At 34.0% G+C, this 20,661-nt stretch overlaps 1 protein-coding gene across 1 annotated transcript in view; it reads left to right on the forward strand.

Annotated features, from left to right (window-relative positions):
- The window catches only part of CWC27 (CWC27 spliceosome associated cyclophilin), a 172,444-nt gene that overhangs the window by 78,139 nt on the left and 73,644 nt on the right, over window positions 1–20,661 (forward strand). Inside the window, exon 11 of the mRNA XM_039870017.1 lies at window positions 15,264–15,367. Within this exon, the coding sequence (XP_039725951.1) occupies window positions 15,264–15,367 (104 nt within the window). The remainder of the gene's footprint in view (window positions 1–15,263; window positions 15,368–20,661) is intronic.

Genomic DNA, 20,661 nt, shown 5'->3' on the forward strand with positions numbered 1-20,661 from the left:
AAATTGCTATACTAAGCGATCTTAAAAGGAAATTAGTGTTACCAAAAATTTAGTTTGATTTGACATATTTACTGAGCACTGAATACTGCTTATGTGTCAGATTCTGTTAGTTATTAGGGTTGCAAAAATGAAATGACTCAGTTTTATTGGACTAATGGAGATTACAAAGAAGTAAAAGGCCATTAAAATATGATATGGTAAGTATGACAGTAAGGGTAAATATAGAGAGCTTGTGTGCCAGTATCAGGAATTCAGAAGTTTTTGTAGAGAAAGTGGCATGGAGGCTGAGATCTGAAGGATAAATGTGAGTTACAAGGAGAAAGGCAGTGGAAAGCAGGAATGTTTTTAGCCATGAGGAGTAATCAAAGATTATGATGCATTCTGAGAACTATATGATTTTGGAATATGTGGAATGCATGCAACGGTGAGGCACCAGAGGTAGAGCTAAAGTGTAAAATTTTATGATTCTCTAGAAGCCAATTTTATGATTCTAATCTATACTGATGAAAGTCTAGCCGAATGTCAGAAAAACTTTTACTTTTCCCCCCTATTTAATCCATACCATGTATTCTATTTAAAAAATCACTTGTTCATGGTTTCATTCTTTTACATAATGTTGATGTTGTTTTGATATCAGAAAAGCAAAGTTAGTAAAGTAAGAGCACTGTGGGAAATGGGAAATCTTTAATAAATAATTTACATAATGTTTGTCTGTCACCAATCAAGTATGACCTTCACAAAAATGAACTTATCCTTTTTAGGTATACATTATTTTATCTGATGCAGTTTCTTAGTGATTTTTATTCTGTATGCATTTGAGATGTCTGTCCTCTCACAAAATTCATCCTTCTTGCCCAGCCCCAACTCTTCCCTCTGATGGTTTCCAGGTTTGGTATTCTGATACCATTTCTCCTTTAGTTTATGACTCTATTTATTTAACATGTGCTACATATTGAATCACAGGGTTAAATACTGTGATAAATGTAGCTCATTAAATATTTTTTTCTAAATGACTTTACTTTTTTGTAAAAATGGCTACTCATAAAATAATTAAGGTGGAATTCAGAGAAAGAAGAAAATAGGAAACCCAAAACAACAACACACCTAAAAACATCCAGAAATAACTATTATTTAACAGTAAGTGAACATTATTCCAGATATCTCTTGAACTCGGGACTAGAGGTACTGGAATAGAAGAGATGGTGGTAAACAATGATCCATTTAAATATAAAACTAAGACTATACAACTGTGAAAATTACATAAATAAATCCTATGAACATTATAATGTAAAAACAATAATATAACTAATCCAAATTGGAAAATGAAGGAAAAAGTAGAAAAAATGTTAAGTATACTAATTTCCTCAGCCTTTAGGACAAGACGTTAATCAGTATAGCCTAAAATTGAATCATGTAGTTTTTTAAAAAATGACTAATATATTAATATTTTCATTAAATTTTTTCATAAAATGGGAGAATTTCTTAGGAAATCTCTGAGACAAAGAAACATTTACATATAATTTAGAAATTTATTTAATCTCACTTCTATTTAGTATTATTATGTTAAATTCAAGTAAAATAAAATATAGCATTCTCTTTTAATAAAATGATCTATTTAACCTTGCAGTTTTCTCTTCTTGGATCCCTAAGAGAGTTGAGGACACAGGGCAAACCTCTGCCCCCCATTTTGGTGAGAGACAGATGAATACAGGGAGTTGCAGCTTGCCTGAGCACAAGCAGAAACTGCCATGGGAACAGTGCTGGGATGAAAACTTGAATTGTAACTGATGAATACTGGAGGCTCAATGTGGACAAGTCTGAGAGTTAAAAACTCCAGGGGGCCCCAATCATAGGGAGAGTCCTCCACAATATTGATTTGCCTCCCAGAGCTCAACTGGGTTCTCACAGTAAATATCACAGAAAAATCCCCTAGTGCTTCCTTAGGGAGTTGGGGGTGTGGGAACCATTTTGAAATATGCCATAATGCTCTGTTCTTCTTGCCTAACCTGGAGTATTATCACAGCCTCACCGACCTGGGGGAAGGAAATAGCCAACTTCAGCTAGCTCTAGCCTCCTTATGGGAGAAGCGGAACACCCAGCTCCAGCCCACTTCAGTCTTCCATGTGGAAGAAGGGAAATACAAACTCCAGCCCATTCTAGCCACCCTGCCTCACCTAAGGGAAGAGAAAAAACCTGAGAAACACTTGTGAGTTTCATAGTCTGGAAGCACAGGATCACTAAAAGACAGATCTAATCACAGAACTGTAGGACACATCCCCTTTCCCTGTACCTCACCACCACATTATTGAAGTCCTTTATAGCAATTCCTTTTACCCAGTACATCATGTCTGGCTATCAAGAAAAACTTAAGAAGGCATACCGAAAGGCAAAAAACAAAAACAAAAACGTAACTTGAAGAGACAGAACAGAACCAGACATGGCAAGGATTTGGGAATTATCAGACTGAGAATTTGAAACAACTATGATTAATATGCTAAGACCTCTAATGGCTAAAGTAGACAACATGAAAGAACAGATAGTCAATGTAAGCAGAGAGATGAAAATTTTAAGAAAGACCCAAAACGAAATGTTACATATCCAAAACACTGTAAGAGAAGTAAAGAATGCTTTTGAAGGCCTCTTAGTAGACTGGACTCGGAGGAAGGAATCTCTGAGCTAGAGGATAGAACCAAAAAGCCAAGAGAACAAAGACTGAACAAAACAGAACAGAACATCTAAGGACTGTGGAACAATTACAAAGGGTGTAACATATTTTTATTGGGATTACTACACTTCTCTTGATGAGATCTATGATCATACATACTTTCTTGGCGGCCACATCACAGTGTTGATTCAGATTGTACTGTCAGCTAAATGCCCTTAGTCTTTTTCACTCTTGCTGCTGCTGTTATGCCTCCTACCTCCTTGTCCCATCCATGTGCCCTATACCTATAAATGATTTGTCTTCTGCTTTATACTCAACACAGCATCATATTCCAGAAGATGCGTAAGGACTTAGTCTATAGTATGCTAGTAGAAATTTATCTCAATCTTAACTTTGACCTGTTGTTTAGCATTCTTGGAATAGTTAAACTAGTTAGGACTAATCCATAATCATTTTTGTTTAAGCATCCAGCCATTATTTATTCTTTGCTTTAATGGTTGTAATGAAAGACATCATTTATGTCTTACGTTATATAAGTCCATGACTGCTTTAATTTCATGTGTGTCAGTCTACTTTCTCTGTCAAAGAAAAAAGTAAACTTAATTTTCAATAATTTATTCTTATAAATTTATGCTAGTCATTTTAAGATCACTTTGGTTATGGTGCTCTGCATTTTAACTATGATATATCTACATTTGATTTTTTAAAATTTATCTTGCATGAATTCATTGAGCTTTCTAAATCTGAAGGCTAATGTTTTTCATTAATTTTGGAAAATTCTCAGACATTGTCTCAATCTGTCTCTTTATTTTCTCTTTCTACAATTTCACTTATACGTGTAGTAGACTTCTCACTCTGCCTTCCATGTCTTTTTAACCTCCCATAGTTGATTTTTTTTTTCATTCTGTGTTTACATCCTGTGTTGTGTGTGTTTTCACTATATCTCTTTTTTAGCTATTCAACTTTTCATTGTGTTTAACTTTAGTTATTCATTCATTCTTTCCCACTTATTATTGTGGATCTTATATTAATTTTTTATTCTCTTTTATTCTCTTCAAAAATAAGCACATTTGTTTTATTTTTGCATTTTCTGACTTTTTGAGGTTTCGTTATTTGTTGTTCCCCTGATTCTCACCTATAATGCCTTGTTTCTTTGTATATTATGAAAGTTTCTTTATGGGGAGCTATCATTTTTTAGACCTCTTCAGAGTTCTGTGAAATCTGGATCAAAGATTCCTTTCTTCAAATAGAATTTGCCTTTGGTTTGAACAAGTGAATTAGAGTACTGTAAATCATTGGTGATTTTAATTAAAAATACTCCTTAGATACCCTGAGACTATTTATTAGCTTGAGAGCCTGCTTATCTGCATGAACCTGAGACAGACAAGCTTTTTGTGGTCTTCCTATATTGTTGTTGTGGCTTTTTTTTTTTTTAAATAGTTTATTCTCACCCTTCTAATGAGTGGAGAATCCTTAGCTTTATGTGTAAGAGTACCAGTTCTATCCTCTTGATAAAAATCCCTTGTTAAAACCCACATTCCTAGGTTACCCAGACCAGTAACTCAGAGTATCCTAATAATAGTTTCAGCGCTTCTTGCTCTGATTTTCAGTCCTCACTTTGTTTTTCAACCCCTTAGTTTTTAGTGAGCTAAGCTATGCATTTAAAGGAGGTTTTTTGTTGTTGTTGTTTTTTAATGTACTTATTCAACATTTCTAGATGTTTTCAGGTTACCTGGTATACTGAATTACTGGAAATGGAAATCTCATTTGTTTTTCATATTGAGTTAATATCATTTGTAAAGTTGGATTGAGGAATAGGCAAATGGCTAAAGACCGAATTTCTGCCACAACAAATTTGCTCCACTTCCCTCAAATATTGGTGAAGCCAAGTTCTTGCTGTTAAACAACATGTCTGATTCTGAACTTCTTACTTTGTGTTTAGACAGAATAGCAATATCACCTTCTGTTGTCATGGCCATTTTATGATTTTTATGCAGTATTCACTCTTGTTTAGTCTATTTTGGAAAAGACAATACCATTTTTTAAGATTTGAAAGAGATCTTACGAAGATTAATGACAGTCTACATCAGATGACTAAACTTTTTATTTAAAAATAAATGTGACCTTTCACATGAAAGAAGTAAGATTATAAGTCTTCAGGTTATACGTGGGTGCATTTAGATTTCTCCTTCTTTCCATATTGTATTCTATATTCCATCACAGGCATATAGAAAATTACCTCTCAGATTAATTTTTATCTTCTGATAGATGCCTTCCAGGGTCACTTAGACTAAAATAATGTAGATTCTGTTAGCCTCTCCTAGAATTTGTAGGTATATATATTCATTTCATTGTTAATGTGTTTTTTACCTTCTCAACCAGATTATAATGAAAGAATATAAGCATTCAGTTCCTAGTGTTACTGACCAGAATTAGGATATGATGATTTTGTAATTTTTAGTTTTTTAAAACTAAAACTATTACATTTCTCATTTTCATAGCATATGGTCTTTAATCTAAGCAGTGTGTCAAATGCAAAGATGTATCAGTAAGCTATTGAAATCTATGCATCCATGAGAAAATGGAAGGGTTTGCCTTTTTAATCTCTTTACTTAGCCAGAGGTCTCATTTCGTAAGTAACTGAATCTGTAAATATGAAAGTAGTGTTGGTGATGGAGATGAAAACAATAATGATAATAATAGAAGCAAACTAATGTTGAGTACATATTCTAGGCCAAGCACCATATTAGGTATGCTAAGTAATTTTCATAGAATCATATATCTTTCATACAACCTTTCTGTTATCTCATTCAAGATGAGGGAACAGACCTAGAACAGAGCTTTGAATGTACAATGGATTTCCCTGATTTAATTTGATTAGATATTTCCTGGATGTATGTATATATTTTTCAAAACTCATGTATAAACTACAACATATTCTGGTACTTTATTTTGTATGGTAAACCTGCATCTCTGTTACTGCTAATGATACCAAAGTCTAAAACTCGTGTTATACATCTATAGTTTTAATACCTATGATGGGCTTTTATTACAGCTATTTTATGATTTTATCAATAGCCAAACTGTTGTTTCATTGCAAACAGATTCAGTATCTTCGTGGTTAAAGCAATAGACTAAAAACCATGAAGGGTGTACTTTTTGGTTTTCAATCATTTCCATGTGTTATGAATTCTTGTCAGATGTTGGCAAATAACAGGCTTATGCTAACTGCAAGTATTACTCCATGGTCCAAGAAACAATGATCTGTAATGGATATGTGTTTACCTGTCAGCTTGCTTAACAGGGCTCTAAGCAAATTCATTTACTGTCCTATATAAGAAATTTATACACATTTCATTCACTTTTTTAGATTAACGTTCTCTCCCTAAACATATCAAATGCTTAGGTTTTGACAACTTTACCTTTCCTTTTTTTTGTTTTGAAGGTAAATGTTAGAGAAGTTCAGTGTTTGAGTTCATCACCCTTATATTAAGATAATATTTCTCATGCCATAGGAAAAAGGAACAGATATAGCTCAAAATTTTCCTAAGGCACATTCCTGGAAACTGGAGGAAATTAGAAGAGCAGCTGGGAAAAAATTAAAACTGACTGAAAATTATGCAAGAGACTTGTCATTGCCATTTTATTTATTTATTTATTTATTTATTTATATTTATTTTTTAGTGTCTATTCTACCCCCCTTTTTAAAAAAATTAAGTTTATTGAGGTAACATTGGTTAATACAATTATATAATTTTCAGGTGTACATTATAATTTAACACCTGTATTGTCATTGCCATTTTAAATCTTCAATTTCAAGTTGAAAAGCTGGATGATTTTAGAAAATTCCAAGTTATTTACACTACCTTTATAAAGTAATATAAGCAGTCTGATAAAAATGTAAACATACTGCAGTTCTAAAAACTTTCCCATGTAGTCACTTATTCATAGTGTCTTCTGTTGTATAAAAGTTCAGATTAAAAATAAGGTATTCGACTCCAAATGTACTTTTTATTCATTGAGTAGTTAGCACATTAAGAGAGAAACTGCATAAAGAATTAGGATATCTGTATCATATTTAGAGGGCAATATTGAAAAAAACTCTTCCACTACACTTCAACTTCTTTGTGTTTAAGATGAAGATGACTATATTTAGCACCTTATCATTTCCTTAAATAATGGACTCTAAGATCCTAAATCCAAAGGAAATGAAATAAAATGATCTGTAGAGCATAATTGCTTTTTACATTTATATTATGATTATGTGATTCAGAAATATTATTTCACACCTTCCTCAGACTATTCTTAGTTGATGATAAAACTGAGGCAAAGAAGGAGGATAAATTGCTTTTCTTGTGGCCACATAATGATGTTTGGTCTAGATCTTCTGATTAACGTGTCTCTTTTTTTACCCAAATGTTTTGTTTAATCTTTTGGAATGGGTGCTAGTTTTGAAAAGAAAAAAAAAAATCCATCAATAACATTAGAGTAGATATCTTTACTAGTAATCAGTATCATTTTATCATCAATTTACTTAAAATCATTTATTTTTATTTATCATTTTCTTTAAATTGATTATTTAACTTAGCAGTCATAAGTTGGTTGTAGTATATTTTGTCATTAACTCACTTCCCATTTAGAAAAAAAGCGCAGCTCACTACCAGCGTTAACTTAATTTTACATAAACACGCTCTTTAAGACTAAAACAAATCTGACTGATTTTCAATGTGAAAGTAAAGTATAAAAATTGTTCTTGGAGTTAGTTCTAAACAGAACTTGTCTCTAATCCTAAGGTAACAAAAATGTATATGATGTCAGTATTTAATAATTTTTTTTTCGTGTGGTAAATTTCAAAGCACAGAACAACCTGAAGCAGAACATCACATTCTGCACAAAAATACCATGTTTCTCTCCAGGTCTTCTTGCTGTCCTTGCTGCGAACAGCAAATTTTGCAGCGACCAATTGGATTGTTTCCCTGATGTTGGTGGTATGCTCTTGGGGAAATGTCTTCCAGACAGGCAAAGAGGTGTGGCATCATCGGAGCACAGACAACTTTGAAGACATTGCTGCCCTGGCTTGTGATGCTTTTCCAGCATTCTTGCAGTCAACATCAGTTTATGTGGCTGATCATATGCTGAGGACTGGCCTTCTTGAACAGGTTATACAAGTTCAGCACTGTAATGTTTAGAAGGTGGTGAAAGACTTTCTTATACCAAAACTTGTGCCTTTTGCGTTCGGTTGGGTAAAAAGTGAGCATCTGATCAGCCAAGTCCACTGCTCCCATATTCCTGTTATAATTCACAATGACACATGGCTTCTTGATTTTCTTTCCATTTCTGTTGTCTACTTCAGTCACAATATCATTGTGGAATGTTGACAACGCTGTCACCTCCTTCATTTCAGTGCAATAAGTTCACCACAGAATCTGGCTACTGTTGTCCCCTTTGTAATCCTTTTTTTCAGATCATTTGGCATCTGTTTTCTTTTCAAACAAGCTGTCCCAGTTGCATCAATCTTGTTTTGATGTAATTCTCTGAAAAGCATGGGAGATGTTTGGCAAACTTAGAGGGTAAGTTTAGGACTGTAATCTGCGAGCTGTCTTGGGGTAAATGCTGCAGCCTCAAGTGCTGCCATGAGTCTTCTCGGGGCAAGCTAGAAATGGCTTAAAAAACTGCCTTCTAAGCACCAGATAGTGTTCTTACTCATATTAATTCTTAATTTTTACATTAGTCTTTTTATAATACATACGCTGAACATAGTCACAATTTACAGATGAAAAAATAGAGGCTCAGTGAAGTTGACAACCTTGCCCCAGGGCTGTGCTCAAGTCCTACTTTCTCCATGAACCTTGAAAGATGAGGAAGATTTTGGTAGACAGAAACAGGGAGGAAAGACCATTTTAGGTGGTGGAAATGGCATGAACAAAGAGGTATGTGTGCTGAAACTTAAAATTTGCCAAAGTAGTTATGACTAGTATGTTTTGCCTGAAATTTAGAGTAACTATAGAGGGTATAAGAGAGATAAAGTTGAACAAGTAGTTTGAAGGTAGCTCATGAGAGGGTCTTTGATGCTTGGGAAATAAATTAGTGCACAATTCAATGGGATTTAGGGAGTTATGAAGATCAGGGGAGTAGAATTTTAGGATTTGGCATAAGTGTGCAAAATGAATGGAAGAAAGGTCAGAACAGAGGCATATAGACCAAGTAGGAGATCATTGTAATAGAGAAGTCATAAAAGCCCAGACAGCTTTCATGACTTCTCTATTACAGAAAGGAAGAGACTTTGTTAAAGAAGGTTGTGACTACTTAGCAGCAGTAGAAAAATAAGGAAGTAATACCAGAAGGTAGGCCTGACAGTCAGCATTCTAGTGGCTTTATCTAAAATGGAAAGATAGAAATAAGGTGGTGTTTTCTGAGGAGGCAAACAATCAATCTGACTTTTTTTTTTAATTTTATTATTTATTTCAAATATATAGTACATTGGTTAGACATTTATATAGTTTATGAAATGACCCCCGTAATTGCTCTTTCACTCCTCTGACTCCACCTAGCCATGACATTAATGCTAACTGCATTCCCTATGCTGTGCTCCCCATCCCCGTGATCAACTATCAACTACTGATTTGTACTTCTTTAACTCTTCACCTCTTTCTCCCAGCCCTTCACCCCTTTCCCCTCTGGCCATCACCAGATTGTCCTCTATATTTGTGAGTCTATTTTTGATTAGTTCATTTTGTTCCTTAGATTCTGCATTTAAGTAAAATCATATGATATTTATCTTTCTCTGTCTGACTTATTTTACTCTGCGTGATAACCTCGAGGTCAATCCATGTCATTGCAAATGGTAGGATTTCATTTTTTTTTATTGGCTGAGTAATATTCCATTGTGTATATGAACCATAATTTCTTTATCCAGTCATCTAATGATGGGCATTTAGGTTGCTTCCTTATCTTGGCTATTGTAAATTGTGCTGCCATGAACATAGGGGTGCATAGATCTTAGGAATTATTATTTTGATTTTCTTTGGATAAATATCCAGAAGTGCAATTGCTGGGTCAAAAGATATATCCATTTTTAATTTTTGAGGAAACTCCAGACTGTTTTTCCACACTGGCTATAACAATTCGCAATCCCACCAACAGTGTATGAAGATTTCCTTTTCTCCACATCCTCACCAACACTTGTTGCTCTTTGATTTATTGATGATAGCTATTCTGACAGGTATGAGGTGATATCTCATTGTGGTTTTAGTTTGCATTTCTCTGTTGTAATCCATTTGACTTTTAAAATGGTAGATATGATGCATTTATAGGATATCTAATGGATGCATTAATCTGGCAGTTAGAAATGTGAATTTAAGCTTAGAAGTGAAAATGTGTGAAGAGCATCAGGCTAATGATCTTGATTTTATATATTGACTGCGTTTAGATGGATTCGAAGTCCTGAATGTGGATGAAATTTCTAAACAGAGAGAAGAGAAGTTTGAGACTAGGCTACTGAGAAGCACTTATTATATTTGAGGAGCAGGAAGTGGAAGAGTAAAACCATGGAAACAGAGAAAGAATATCAAAAAAAGGAGGGGATCTGGCATGGCAGTGCCTGAGATAGCAAAGGGTCAAAGATAAAGTGGTCAACAGAATCAGATTCTCCTGAAGTTCCAATCTAAAAGGAAGCTGTCGAAGTTTTTAATTAGGAGGTCATCAGTTACTTCTTAGAAGACAGCAATTTCATGAATGTACAGGTTACTAGTAAGATATTAAAATAGGTGGATTAGTGAGTAAAACGAAGACAATAAGAGCAGTTAAGAAATTGATCGTAAAAAAATTTTTGGAAGCTCAAAGGTATGGAAAAATTGAAGGAAAATATTCTTACCTGGCCACTCATAGATGCTTGGCATTTACTTTGCCCCAGAATCTCTTCCTAGCCCTCTCTTTTGTTACTAGCCCTGCCACCCCTTTAAAACATTTATGCTTTAGCAAAATATTTTAACATGGACCTGTATTTTCTCACCTCTCTGTCTTGGTTTAGACACACTGCTTGGATGTTTCTTCACTGTATCTGCCTACTGGGATACCTCTTACTCATCCCTCAGGGTCCAGTTCACATGCCTCCTCTATGAAGCCATTCTTACTTAAGCCTATGGTTATCTGTCCTCTCTGAATTTCAAAATGCTCTAGTCATTTTTTTGTCAAGGCAGTTACTACTTTTTATTATGTACTGTTGTTGTTGTTTTTATGTACTTGACTTATGTCCCTCCTTGGAATTTAGTCTCCCTGGGAAACTTTTCTCAAGGTATCAGTGTTCCATAATGGAAAGAACATAAAATTCAGATGATCCCATTTTTAGTTCTAGCTCTATCACTTAGACTGTGTGACTTCAGGCTAAGTATTTAATCTCCGTAAGCCTCAGCCTTCTTATCTGTAAAGTGCTTATATCACAGCTTATTGAGAAGATTAAGTGGTGAGGGAGGAAATGGATTTAAAGAATCTATCGAAGTTAGGTTCCTCTCTCTTCTTATTCATCTTGATTTCTGTGCCTTCACTCAGAATAGTACCAAACAAATATTAGATGCTCTAGAAGTTGTTGAATGAATTAGTAATTTCTTTGCTATTCCTTTGCTATATAAAAGCTACAGTAATTTCTAGGCTACTGATATTTTATTGGGCTGATTTTTTTAAGGAATTTTTTTTTATTAGAACAGAGCATATTTCAGATTTACCAGATTAAAACATATATACAATGCAGAATTATCTGGTGGATAACAGTGTTGTCATATAAACCACATTAAAATTCAAATGAATTCAAATTAGAAGCATACTATTAGGAAAAAAATTAATTAGCTTAGAGTTAATAGCAGCTTATGGAAGCCATTTCTTTTACCATACAAGCAGAAACTAGGTTCTGAGGGAGCCAAAAAAATACTGTGTAGACTCTAAGCCCATAGTTTGTATGCTTGCTTTGTAAGCAGTATACCTCAGGCTTACAATTTTCATTCTTATCATATCAGATTTAAATATATTTTAATTAATGTCAATGGATAGGATTCTATTCCAGGGAATATAAGATTGGGAACCCTAAAATTAGACTGTGATCTGAAGACTGTTCTAAAAACTTGCATTTTATTCCAAGAGTTATAGATTCCACAAGTACTAACAAATGGTGTTGTTTAAATAGTCTGAAAGATTTTGACAGTGTTGTAAACTCTTAATCACCTCAACAATCTGATATAATGAAGCATATCTTAATAATCTGTATAGACATCCTTCTCTGTTTCACTTAGTCTTTTTTGAGTTTTTATTCCTCATTGTTCGGTTCATATATTACTATGGCTACTTCAATAGCTTATCTAAATCTTTGACTGTTTAGGGATAGATTTTTAGATGGTACTGTTATGCTTTCAATGCCTTTTTAAAATTTTTTTGAATAGAGTTGATCTCCATATGTGGTAGAGGTAGCATTCGTCTGCAATAAATAACATAATAAATATCCCTACGTGGCAAGCATCCCATAAATGTACTCCTAATTTGAACATATGATCTAAATAATAATAGCTACCATTTGTTGGCATGTATTGAGTACCCAATATTTTAAATATCTTACTCTGATTTCGTAGTTAAGGAAACTTAGGCTCTGAGAAATTAAGTAATTGTTTAGGTCACCCAGATAGTAAGTGATGGACTTGGCTTTTATATCAGGACTTTCTGAATCCAAAGTTAATACTTTTAATAACTCTGTTCCACTGCCTCTACAATAGTACGCACTTTTATTGCCTCTCATTCTTTGCATACTTCAAATTACTCTTATAACAGTTTATTTAGCCATCACACAGCATTTCCTTTTCTACTTTCAAAATAATCTTTCCCTCAAAGACCTTAGCCTTCTGGAAACAGAATCTAAATTTCTGAATTACTTACCAAAGTAAAAAATTTTTAAGCCAGTATATTAAAAAGATACAGGTATTTAGTAGACAGAGCAAAGATGTGGTTGCTATTCCCTGTGTTCTTATAACTTCCAAGATATAGGAAGTAATTACATTTATCTGAGAAATACCTGAGACCTTAAATTAGGCATTGATGGTGAAAGTCAGGAAGAGTAGTTATATGCGAAAGAAATTGGAAAAAGACATACTTCGACAGTGATTCAGAGAAAGAGAGGGGGATCAGTCCCAGAGGTAGCGTAAACTCTGGTCATTAGACAGAAAAGAGACTTCAGAAGAAGGAACAGATTTGGGCAGGAAGAAGATGACTTCAAGTTTGGACATAAAGCATTTGTGATTATTGCGACACCTAGCCTCTGCTATCCATCTAGATCTGGGCCCTTGAGATGTGGCTACTTTGAATTGAGATATATAAAATACACACTGGATTTAGAAGACTGAGTACAAAAAAAAATGTAGAATACCATATTAATATTTTTACATTAGTTGCATGTTGAAAAAATATTTTGGATATATTGAGTTAAATAAAATATGTTAAAATTAATTTAATCTGTTTCTTTACCATTTTTTAAAATGTAGCTGCTAGGAAACTTAAAATTGCATATGTGTCTTACCTTATATTTCTCTTGGACAGCACTAATGTACATGGAGATTTGTAACAGATAGTTAGAAATGCAAGACCAAAATCACGACAAAACATGTAGATTTGTAAATAACTTCTGTAGAGGTGATAGTTGATGTTATGAAATTAGATCAAAATGCCAGTGTACAGACTGTAGAAATGAGAAAAATACCAACCATTATAGGATGAGAAGAGAAAGTAACTTAGAAGTAGAATCAGAAAATCAAGACTCTAAAGTGCTACGTAAGTCCAATTAGGATAGAATTTCAAGAAGAAAGGAGTGGTTAATATCATTGAATGATAGAGCATCCAAAGAGGAAGGGAAGGACTGAGAAAAGGCCATTTGGTTGATATAGAAGCAGTTTCAGTAGAGTATAAGAAGGATAGATTGCAAGAGATTAAGCAGTTAGAGATTGATGAGGTAGGCTGTATATATAAACTATTCTTTCAGGTGAGGAGTCCACTGAGAAGATAATAATACTTGATTGGAGCAGAGTCTAGAGAAATTTGAGTTGGCTGAATAAAAGGGCCTTTAAAGTAGAAGTGCTCAACACTGTAAGGAAGAGAAGATAATTTCTATAGTAAGGCCCTAAAGCACTGGGTCCCAAATGTACATAATGGTATCACCTCAAGAGCAAATTCCCAGGCAATTCCAACACCTAAAGAAATCATAGTCTCTGGAGTCTTGTCTTCTTGTTTTAACAAGTTCTTTTAGGTGATTGTGATATATCCATAAGAACAAACAAGTCAAGAAAATTAAGGGTGCAATTGAGGACATCTGTGAAATGGCTGACCATAACATTCAGAATGGATAGAGAGCCAACTGGGGTTGGAATACGGCCGCTGGACTATGAACTATGGTTATGGAGTTGGCTTTTATTATTATATGTGTGAGCCCAGGTTCAGTAGGAATGAAAGACTGAGAAAACTAAAAAGGTAGTAGATGTTGATCTGAGAGGAAAGTTTCAGAGTTCAGGATCTTGGAGGCCATGCAGATACAAAATATGGCTCTATGTGTTTGATGTGGAGAAGAGACAGAACTGAGTCATGCACATTGTTAAGACCTGTTAGTTTGATGACTCTACAGTAGGGCAGTAGTAAAAAACATATGAGATTTGGAGATCAGTAGGAAGCACTAGAACTATTTAGACTTGAGAAGATTCCACTAATACTTGGCATGGGTCTTTAGGAACCATTTCCAGAATGACGTGCCTGATTAGGCTATAGTTTTCTGTCTCTGTGATCCACTCTAGCTTTTGTTGAAAATAAAATGGATGCTTGACATTTACAGATATAAATGACATACTTTGGACTTTTCACAGGTGACCCTAAGGGTTCATGACATGGGTAGTTAATAAGTTTTTCCAAGGCATAAATATGAATCTCTTGTCCTAAAACCAGCTTGTGGAAACTAGTCACTTAACTAGTGACTTGCAGTGAGGTCAACATTTACATTTCAGTTTGCTTTTAATATATGATTAAATTCACCATCTCAGCAACTCAGTCTGGTAGGTTTTGCAGAAGAGGACATTATTTGTCAAACTGTGGTATTAAATGGGTTAAAATTTGAGTTTAAAAAATTAAGTTTAAATAACTTAAGTGCTTAATAAGTGGTAGTTACTTGTTTCATTTGAGGAATTCAGCAAGTTTTAAAGCCAGATCTGTTTGTGTATGCCCAGATTTAGAGAATAGTACTTACATTAAAATTTTGTTTTGACTTGGATCTCCATGAATTATTAAACTGAAACTAGAATGTTAAACTTTCAAGTAAATTCAAGGGAAAACAATGGGTCCCTTATCACTTATCTACTTCTGTTTAATATAATTGAAAGGGGGTACATTTTTAATTCCTATTATATTACTATTATGAAAAATTACAACTTTAAAAATATCCTTCAAGTATGTTTCCATAGCACATATACACATGCACATTCTTAGAGATTTAACGTACCTGAAAACTAGATTTAGTTGTTTTTGCTAAACAACTTTTTCTCAGTATAATATATGCTTATATGATATGGTTGTTTTTGCTTTATAGTGAAGAGCTCAGAAAAGAAGCAAGGCAATTAAAGCGGGAACTCTTAGCAGCAAAACAAAAAAAATTGGACAATTCAGCAAAACAAGCCGAAAAAAGAAGTGAAGGTAGGGGCTTTTATCAAGCTTATATTTTTATTTGGTACTTCTCCTTCTTCCCTCTCTCCCCTCTTTCCTCCTTCTCTCTTCCTCTTTCTCTCCTCTTTTCTTCCTGAGTTTTTTGTTGTTGTTGTCGTTAATGGACAACATTAATGTCTTTGGACAGATAGCCAATAAAGTAAATTTCTACCTAAGACTTTTGTCTGAGAAGTAAATTTAAAAAAAAACATGATCATCTATTGTTCCTAAATAAAAAAAGTACTTGACATCAGGCAAGACTTAAATGTTGCCATAGAACATATCTAGAAGTGCACAGAAAGTAATGTTCATTTTTTTATATTGCATACCCTTTAAAAGATCTAAGAAAAGTACTTAGGGCCTGTGTTTGAGACCTGTGTAAACACTTGTGCATGGACTTGAAGGACATTAAATACAAACTCTTGGTTTTTTTGTTTGTTTGTTATTTGACTCATGTTTAGATACAGAAAATCTAAAATATTTATAAAACGAATCAAAAGTTGGTCGAAATGATACCCCTGCTTTTTATACAGGTTAAATATGTTCATAATTTTACTATGGTTTTTATAAAGCCAGGAGCTTCAAAAAAGCTATTTCAATGAAGAGCTCTAGTTTAAAACTGTTTTAGCTATGAAGCATGTAATATTCAATTTCCAAATAGCAGGTTGGATCCCTCAAATCTGTTTTCTTTTTACAATCATAAATTACACAGGAATTGTATCTTAATGTTAAAAACATTTTAAATATGTGAAAGTAATTCCTTTCAACTAGAAAGATATTTTACTTAAATATTTTATTCATTTTGATTAAATAATTATTAGTACCCCCGTGTCTCAAGAACCATGTTGAATTAGGGGTGTGAAGTTGGCAATAGTTGAATGGTTCTTGCCTTTGTAGTTCATGATCTAGTAGGAATGAGAGAATTGCAAGTAGATAATTACTATAATAATGCTGTATGATTATGGCCTATATTAGATCTACACAGTGCTGTATTTATTTATACGCTTTTGAAATATTGAATACAATTAGGTAAAGATAGATTAGAGCTTAAAGAATGATTTCTTAACTTGAAAGAGAAGATTCTTATGGAGCTTCTTTCAGTCTATTTATATGAAAGTTAACCATGTTAAAATCTTTTTTCGTGTGTCATAATTAGAGAATTATATTAAGTAATTACTTTTTGAATTTAATTTTTTTATATCATCTAGAAATTCAGATTTTCCCTAAATCTGAATGACAGTTAAAATTAGTTTCCAAAAAATTTGGGTCGTTATGGTTGCTGTCATTTTTCTTCTAGTTTCAGAATGAGCCATTTTATTTATTTATTTTTGATTGTTTTATTTTAAAATAATTTGGATTTACAGAGGTTATAAAAATAATAAAGCGCTCTTATACCTTTAATGTTAAAGCCTTGTATAACCATAATACAATGATCAAAATCAAGCAATTAATGTTGATAGGATATTATTATCTAACTGTAGACCTTATTAGAATTTCACCAGTTTTCCTAATGCTGTCCTTTTTCTGTTCTATCTTTACATCCAGAATTCAATATTGCATTTAGTCATCATGTGTCCTTATTCTCCTTTGATCTGCGACAATTCCTCACTGCATAGCATCATGGAAACAAAGTAGGATTTTAGGCATCCTTGAATGTATGTTAGAACTTAGCCAATCTTCCAAGGGTAGAACTATATAAACTCTGGGAGCAGATCAAAGGTTTTCTATTCATTTGCATAGTAAGATTATCACATGAAAAGAAGTTGGAAAGTGTTGTTGACCATGGCTCTGTAACTTTGTGTATCAGTTGATCCGAATACCCTCCTGAACCTATTCAGGAAAGATATCTTGATTGGGCTATATGGCTACATATCAAACTTTTATAAAGCATTTTATTTTAGTCCAAGACTAAATTATCTGAGAATTATGGCAACTCTGGATGATTTGGTCTTTTCAATATGATATGCTATATCTGGCAGGAGCTTAGTGCTGTGTTTTGTTCTATGTATTTTATGGTTTCAGATCCTACATTCAAATCTTTAATCCATTTCGAGTTAATTTTTGTGTATGGTATAAGGTAGTAGTCTATTTTCATTCTTTTGCATGTGGCTCTCCAGTTTTCCCAGAACCATTTATGAAGAGATTTTCCTTTCTCCATTGTATATTTTTGGCTCCTTTGTTGTAAATTAGTTGTCCATATATGCGCAGGTTTATTTTGGGGCTTTCAATTTATTCCATTGGTCTGTGTGTCTATTTTTCTGCCAATACCATACTGTTTTAATTACTATAACTTTGTAATATAGTTTGAAAACAATGAGTGCAATACCTCCAACTTTACCCTTTTCTCCGAGGATTACTTTGGTTACACCTACTTTCTTTTGGATATCATTTGCTTGGAATATCATTTTGTACCCCTTCACTTTGAGTTTGTGTTTCTTTTTGAAGCTGAGATGAGTCTCTCGAAGGGAGCATATAGTTTGTTTTGTGTTTTTCCCCCCCAATTCATCCAGATACTCTCTGTTTTTTGATTGGTGAGTTACATTTAGGATGATTATTGATATATGAGGATGTACTACTGCCATTTTATCATTCGTTTTCTGATTGCTCCATTTTCTTTCTTTTTCTTTGTGTTTCTGTTTGCTTTTTTACTTTGTAGTTTTTATGATGTTTTTCTGTTTACTCTTTTTCCGTGTTTCATATCTCTGCTCTAGATTTTTGTTTTGTGGTTACCTTGAAGTATATATAAAACATCTCAAAAATAGTCTTTTTTTTCCTTCTGATAGCACCTTATATTCATTCGCCTGTACAATTCCGTTCTTTTCCTTATCCCCTTTTATGTTTTTGTTGTCACAAATTATCCCTTTTTATGTTGTATATTTGTTATCAAATTGAAGTAGCTATAGTTATTTTTAATGCTTTTTCCCCTTTAACATTTATGCTATAATCAAGAGTTTAATACTCTATTCTGTAATAGAGTAGCAATTTTCTGATTCTGTCTATTTATCACTTTACTCAAAGTTTTATGTACTTTGCCTTTTGGTTTCCAGTAAAAGATCTCCTTTCAACATTTCTTGTAAGTGGGTCCTGTAGTGGTGAATTTCCTCAGCTTTTGTTTGTCTGGAAAAGCCATTATTTCTTCTTCATGTTTGAAGGAAAACTTTGCTGGATAGAATATTCTTGGCTAGCAGTTTTTATCTTTCAATATTTTGAATATGTCACTCTACTCTCTCCTGGCTTGTAGAGTTTCTGTTGACAAATCTAATGATAGCCTGATGGTTCCTTTGTAGGTTATAGTCTTTTTTTTTCCTGGCTGCATTTAGAATTCTTCCTTTATTGTTGACTATTGACAGTTTTAATATAATGTGTCTTGGAGTTAGTCTTTTTGCATTGAAATAATTAAGTGTTCTGTTAAGTTCTTATACTTGTATGTCTATCTGCTTCCCCAGGTATTTGAAGTTCTCATCTATTATTTCTTTTTTTTTTTTTTCTTTTCGTAGGGGTACTCTATTCCTTCTCTCTCTATTCTCCCCTCTAGGATACCCCATTATCCTTATGTTCCCTTTACAAAGATCTGATAGTTCTCATGAGTTCTTTTTTTTTTTTTTTTTTTTTTTTTTTTTTTTAGTTCTCTCTCCTCTTCCACCTGATTTCTAGATTTCTATCTTTATGTTCACTAATTCTCTCATCCAAGTAGATCATCCAAGATCTACTCTACTTCCAGTGCTTTTTAGTGCATTCTTCATCTCATTTATTGAGTTCTTCGGCTCCATAATTTCTCTTTGGTTCTTTTTTAGAGTTTTGGTCTCTTTGGTAAAGTACTCTGCTTATTAATTTTATTCCTGAGCTCATTGAACTGGCTTTCTGAGTTTTCTTGTCTCTCATTGAGTTTCTTCATAACAGCTGTTTTAATTCTCTGTCATTTAGATCACAGTCATCTGTGACACTGAGTTTGGTTTATGGAGAATTGTCACTTTATTTTTCTTATACCCTGTTATTGTGATTATTCATGGTGCTTAATGGGTTATTCCTCTATTGCACATTTGAAGTAGGAACAGTTTTCTTATTTAGGTACAGCTTTTTAAAAAAATTTTAACAATACAGCAGATTGGTAATTAGAGCCCTTTCCTTTTTTTTTTTTTTTTTTCCTCCCGGTAGGTGGTACTTGCTATTGCATAAGCTTTTGGTTTCTTTTACCTGAGATGACTAGTTATATTTGAAAGCCAACACTTTACACCTTCCACTACCTCTGCTAGTGTCATAGGTGACCTCTTTATTGCTGCTTGTGCCTCCAGGGTCGCTGGTGCCTTGCTACTACCAGTGCCACCATGTTTGTGGGTTTTGCCATAGTCTCAAGTGTCACTGCCAGAGTCACAGGGATGTTGTGTGCCACTGCTGCGTCTGGGGCTGTCTTGGGCAACTTTTCTGTGGTTGGGGGATAGAGCAGGTGATGCAGGGTAGGGAGAGCCTGGGTTACAAGCTCCACAGCTGCTGCTTCTCATTTGCCTATGGCCGCTGGTGCTGCTGTAGCTGGGAGGTGAGAGTATCATACATCACTTCAGTTTCTGCTACTAGGCTCTCTGGTAGTGTAGCACCTCTGCAGCTGAGAGAGGGAGTTGGAGTCACTGGCACTGATGTTGCTGCTTTCCTTCTTTTTCTTTTCTTTGCTAGGACAGTAGTGGGGTGGGGGGGCAGCGTTGTGAGCCCTGTCTCTGCTGTATCTACTGTGCCCACTAGAGCTATGGGCACAGCCACCACTGCCAGGGAACCAGGGTCGTGGGCACTGTCCCTGCCATTCCTTCAGTTTCTCTTCCTCTATGCATTTCAGGCATTGTAGTGTGTTGAGCAGAAGAATTTTTGTTAAATTATACATGTCCCACTAGTTGTAGATTATAGGGGAAAGACAAAGGAAGCATCTCACTCAGCCATGATTCTGATATCACCCCCCCATAAAAAAGCTTTTTTATATAGTAAAAATGTATATGGGACTATGCATTTTCTCTTCAGTCTTAACAGTAAAGCTCAAGATCTGATATTCCTTATATCCCAAGGGTATTGTCAGATAATGGATATAATCATACCTCTTTATAAGAAGAAAGCATTACCTAAATATAACTTCATAATTTTTGCCATTGATTTGCCATCTATTTACTTTTTAAAGGCTTCAGAGAATATATATATAAGGAGGCTTCAGTAAATGAAAGAAAAGAATGTCAAGGAATAAAACCATTATTATAGTCATATAATTAGAATTTTTTATTGTAGCATGAAATTTGGCTCTAAAATTC

The sequence above is a fragment of the Pteropus medius genome, unplaced genomic scaffold (assembly GCF_902729225.1).
Source record: "Pteropus medius unplaced genomic scaffold, Ma_sr-lr_union100, whole genome shotgun sequence".
In the NCBI taxonomy this organism is placed as follows: domain Eukaryota; kingdom Metazoa; phylum Chordata; class Mammalia; order Chiroptera; family Pteropodidae; genus Pteropus; species Pteropus medius.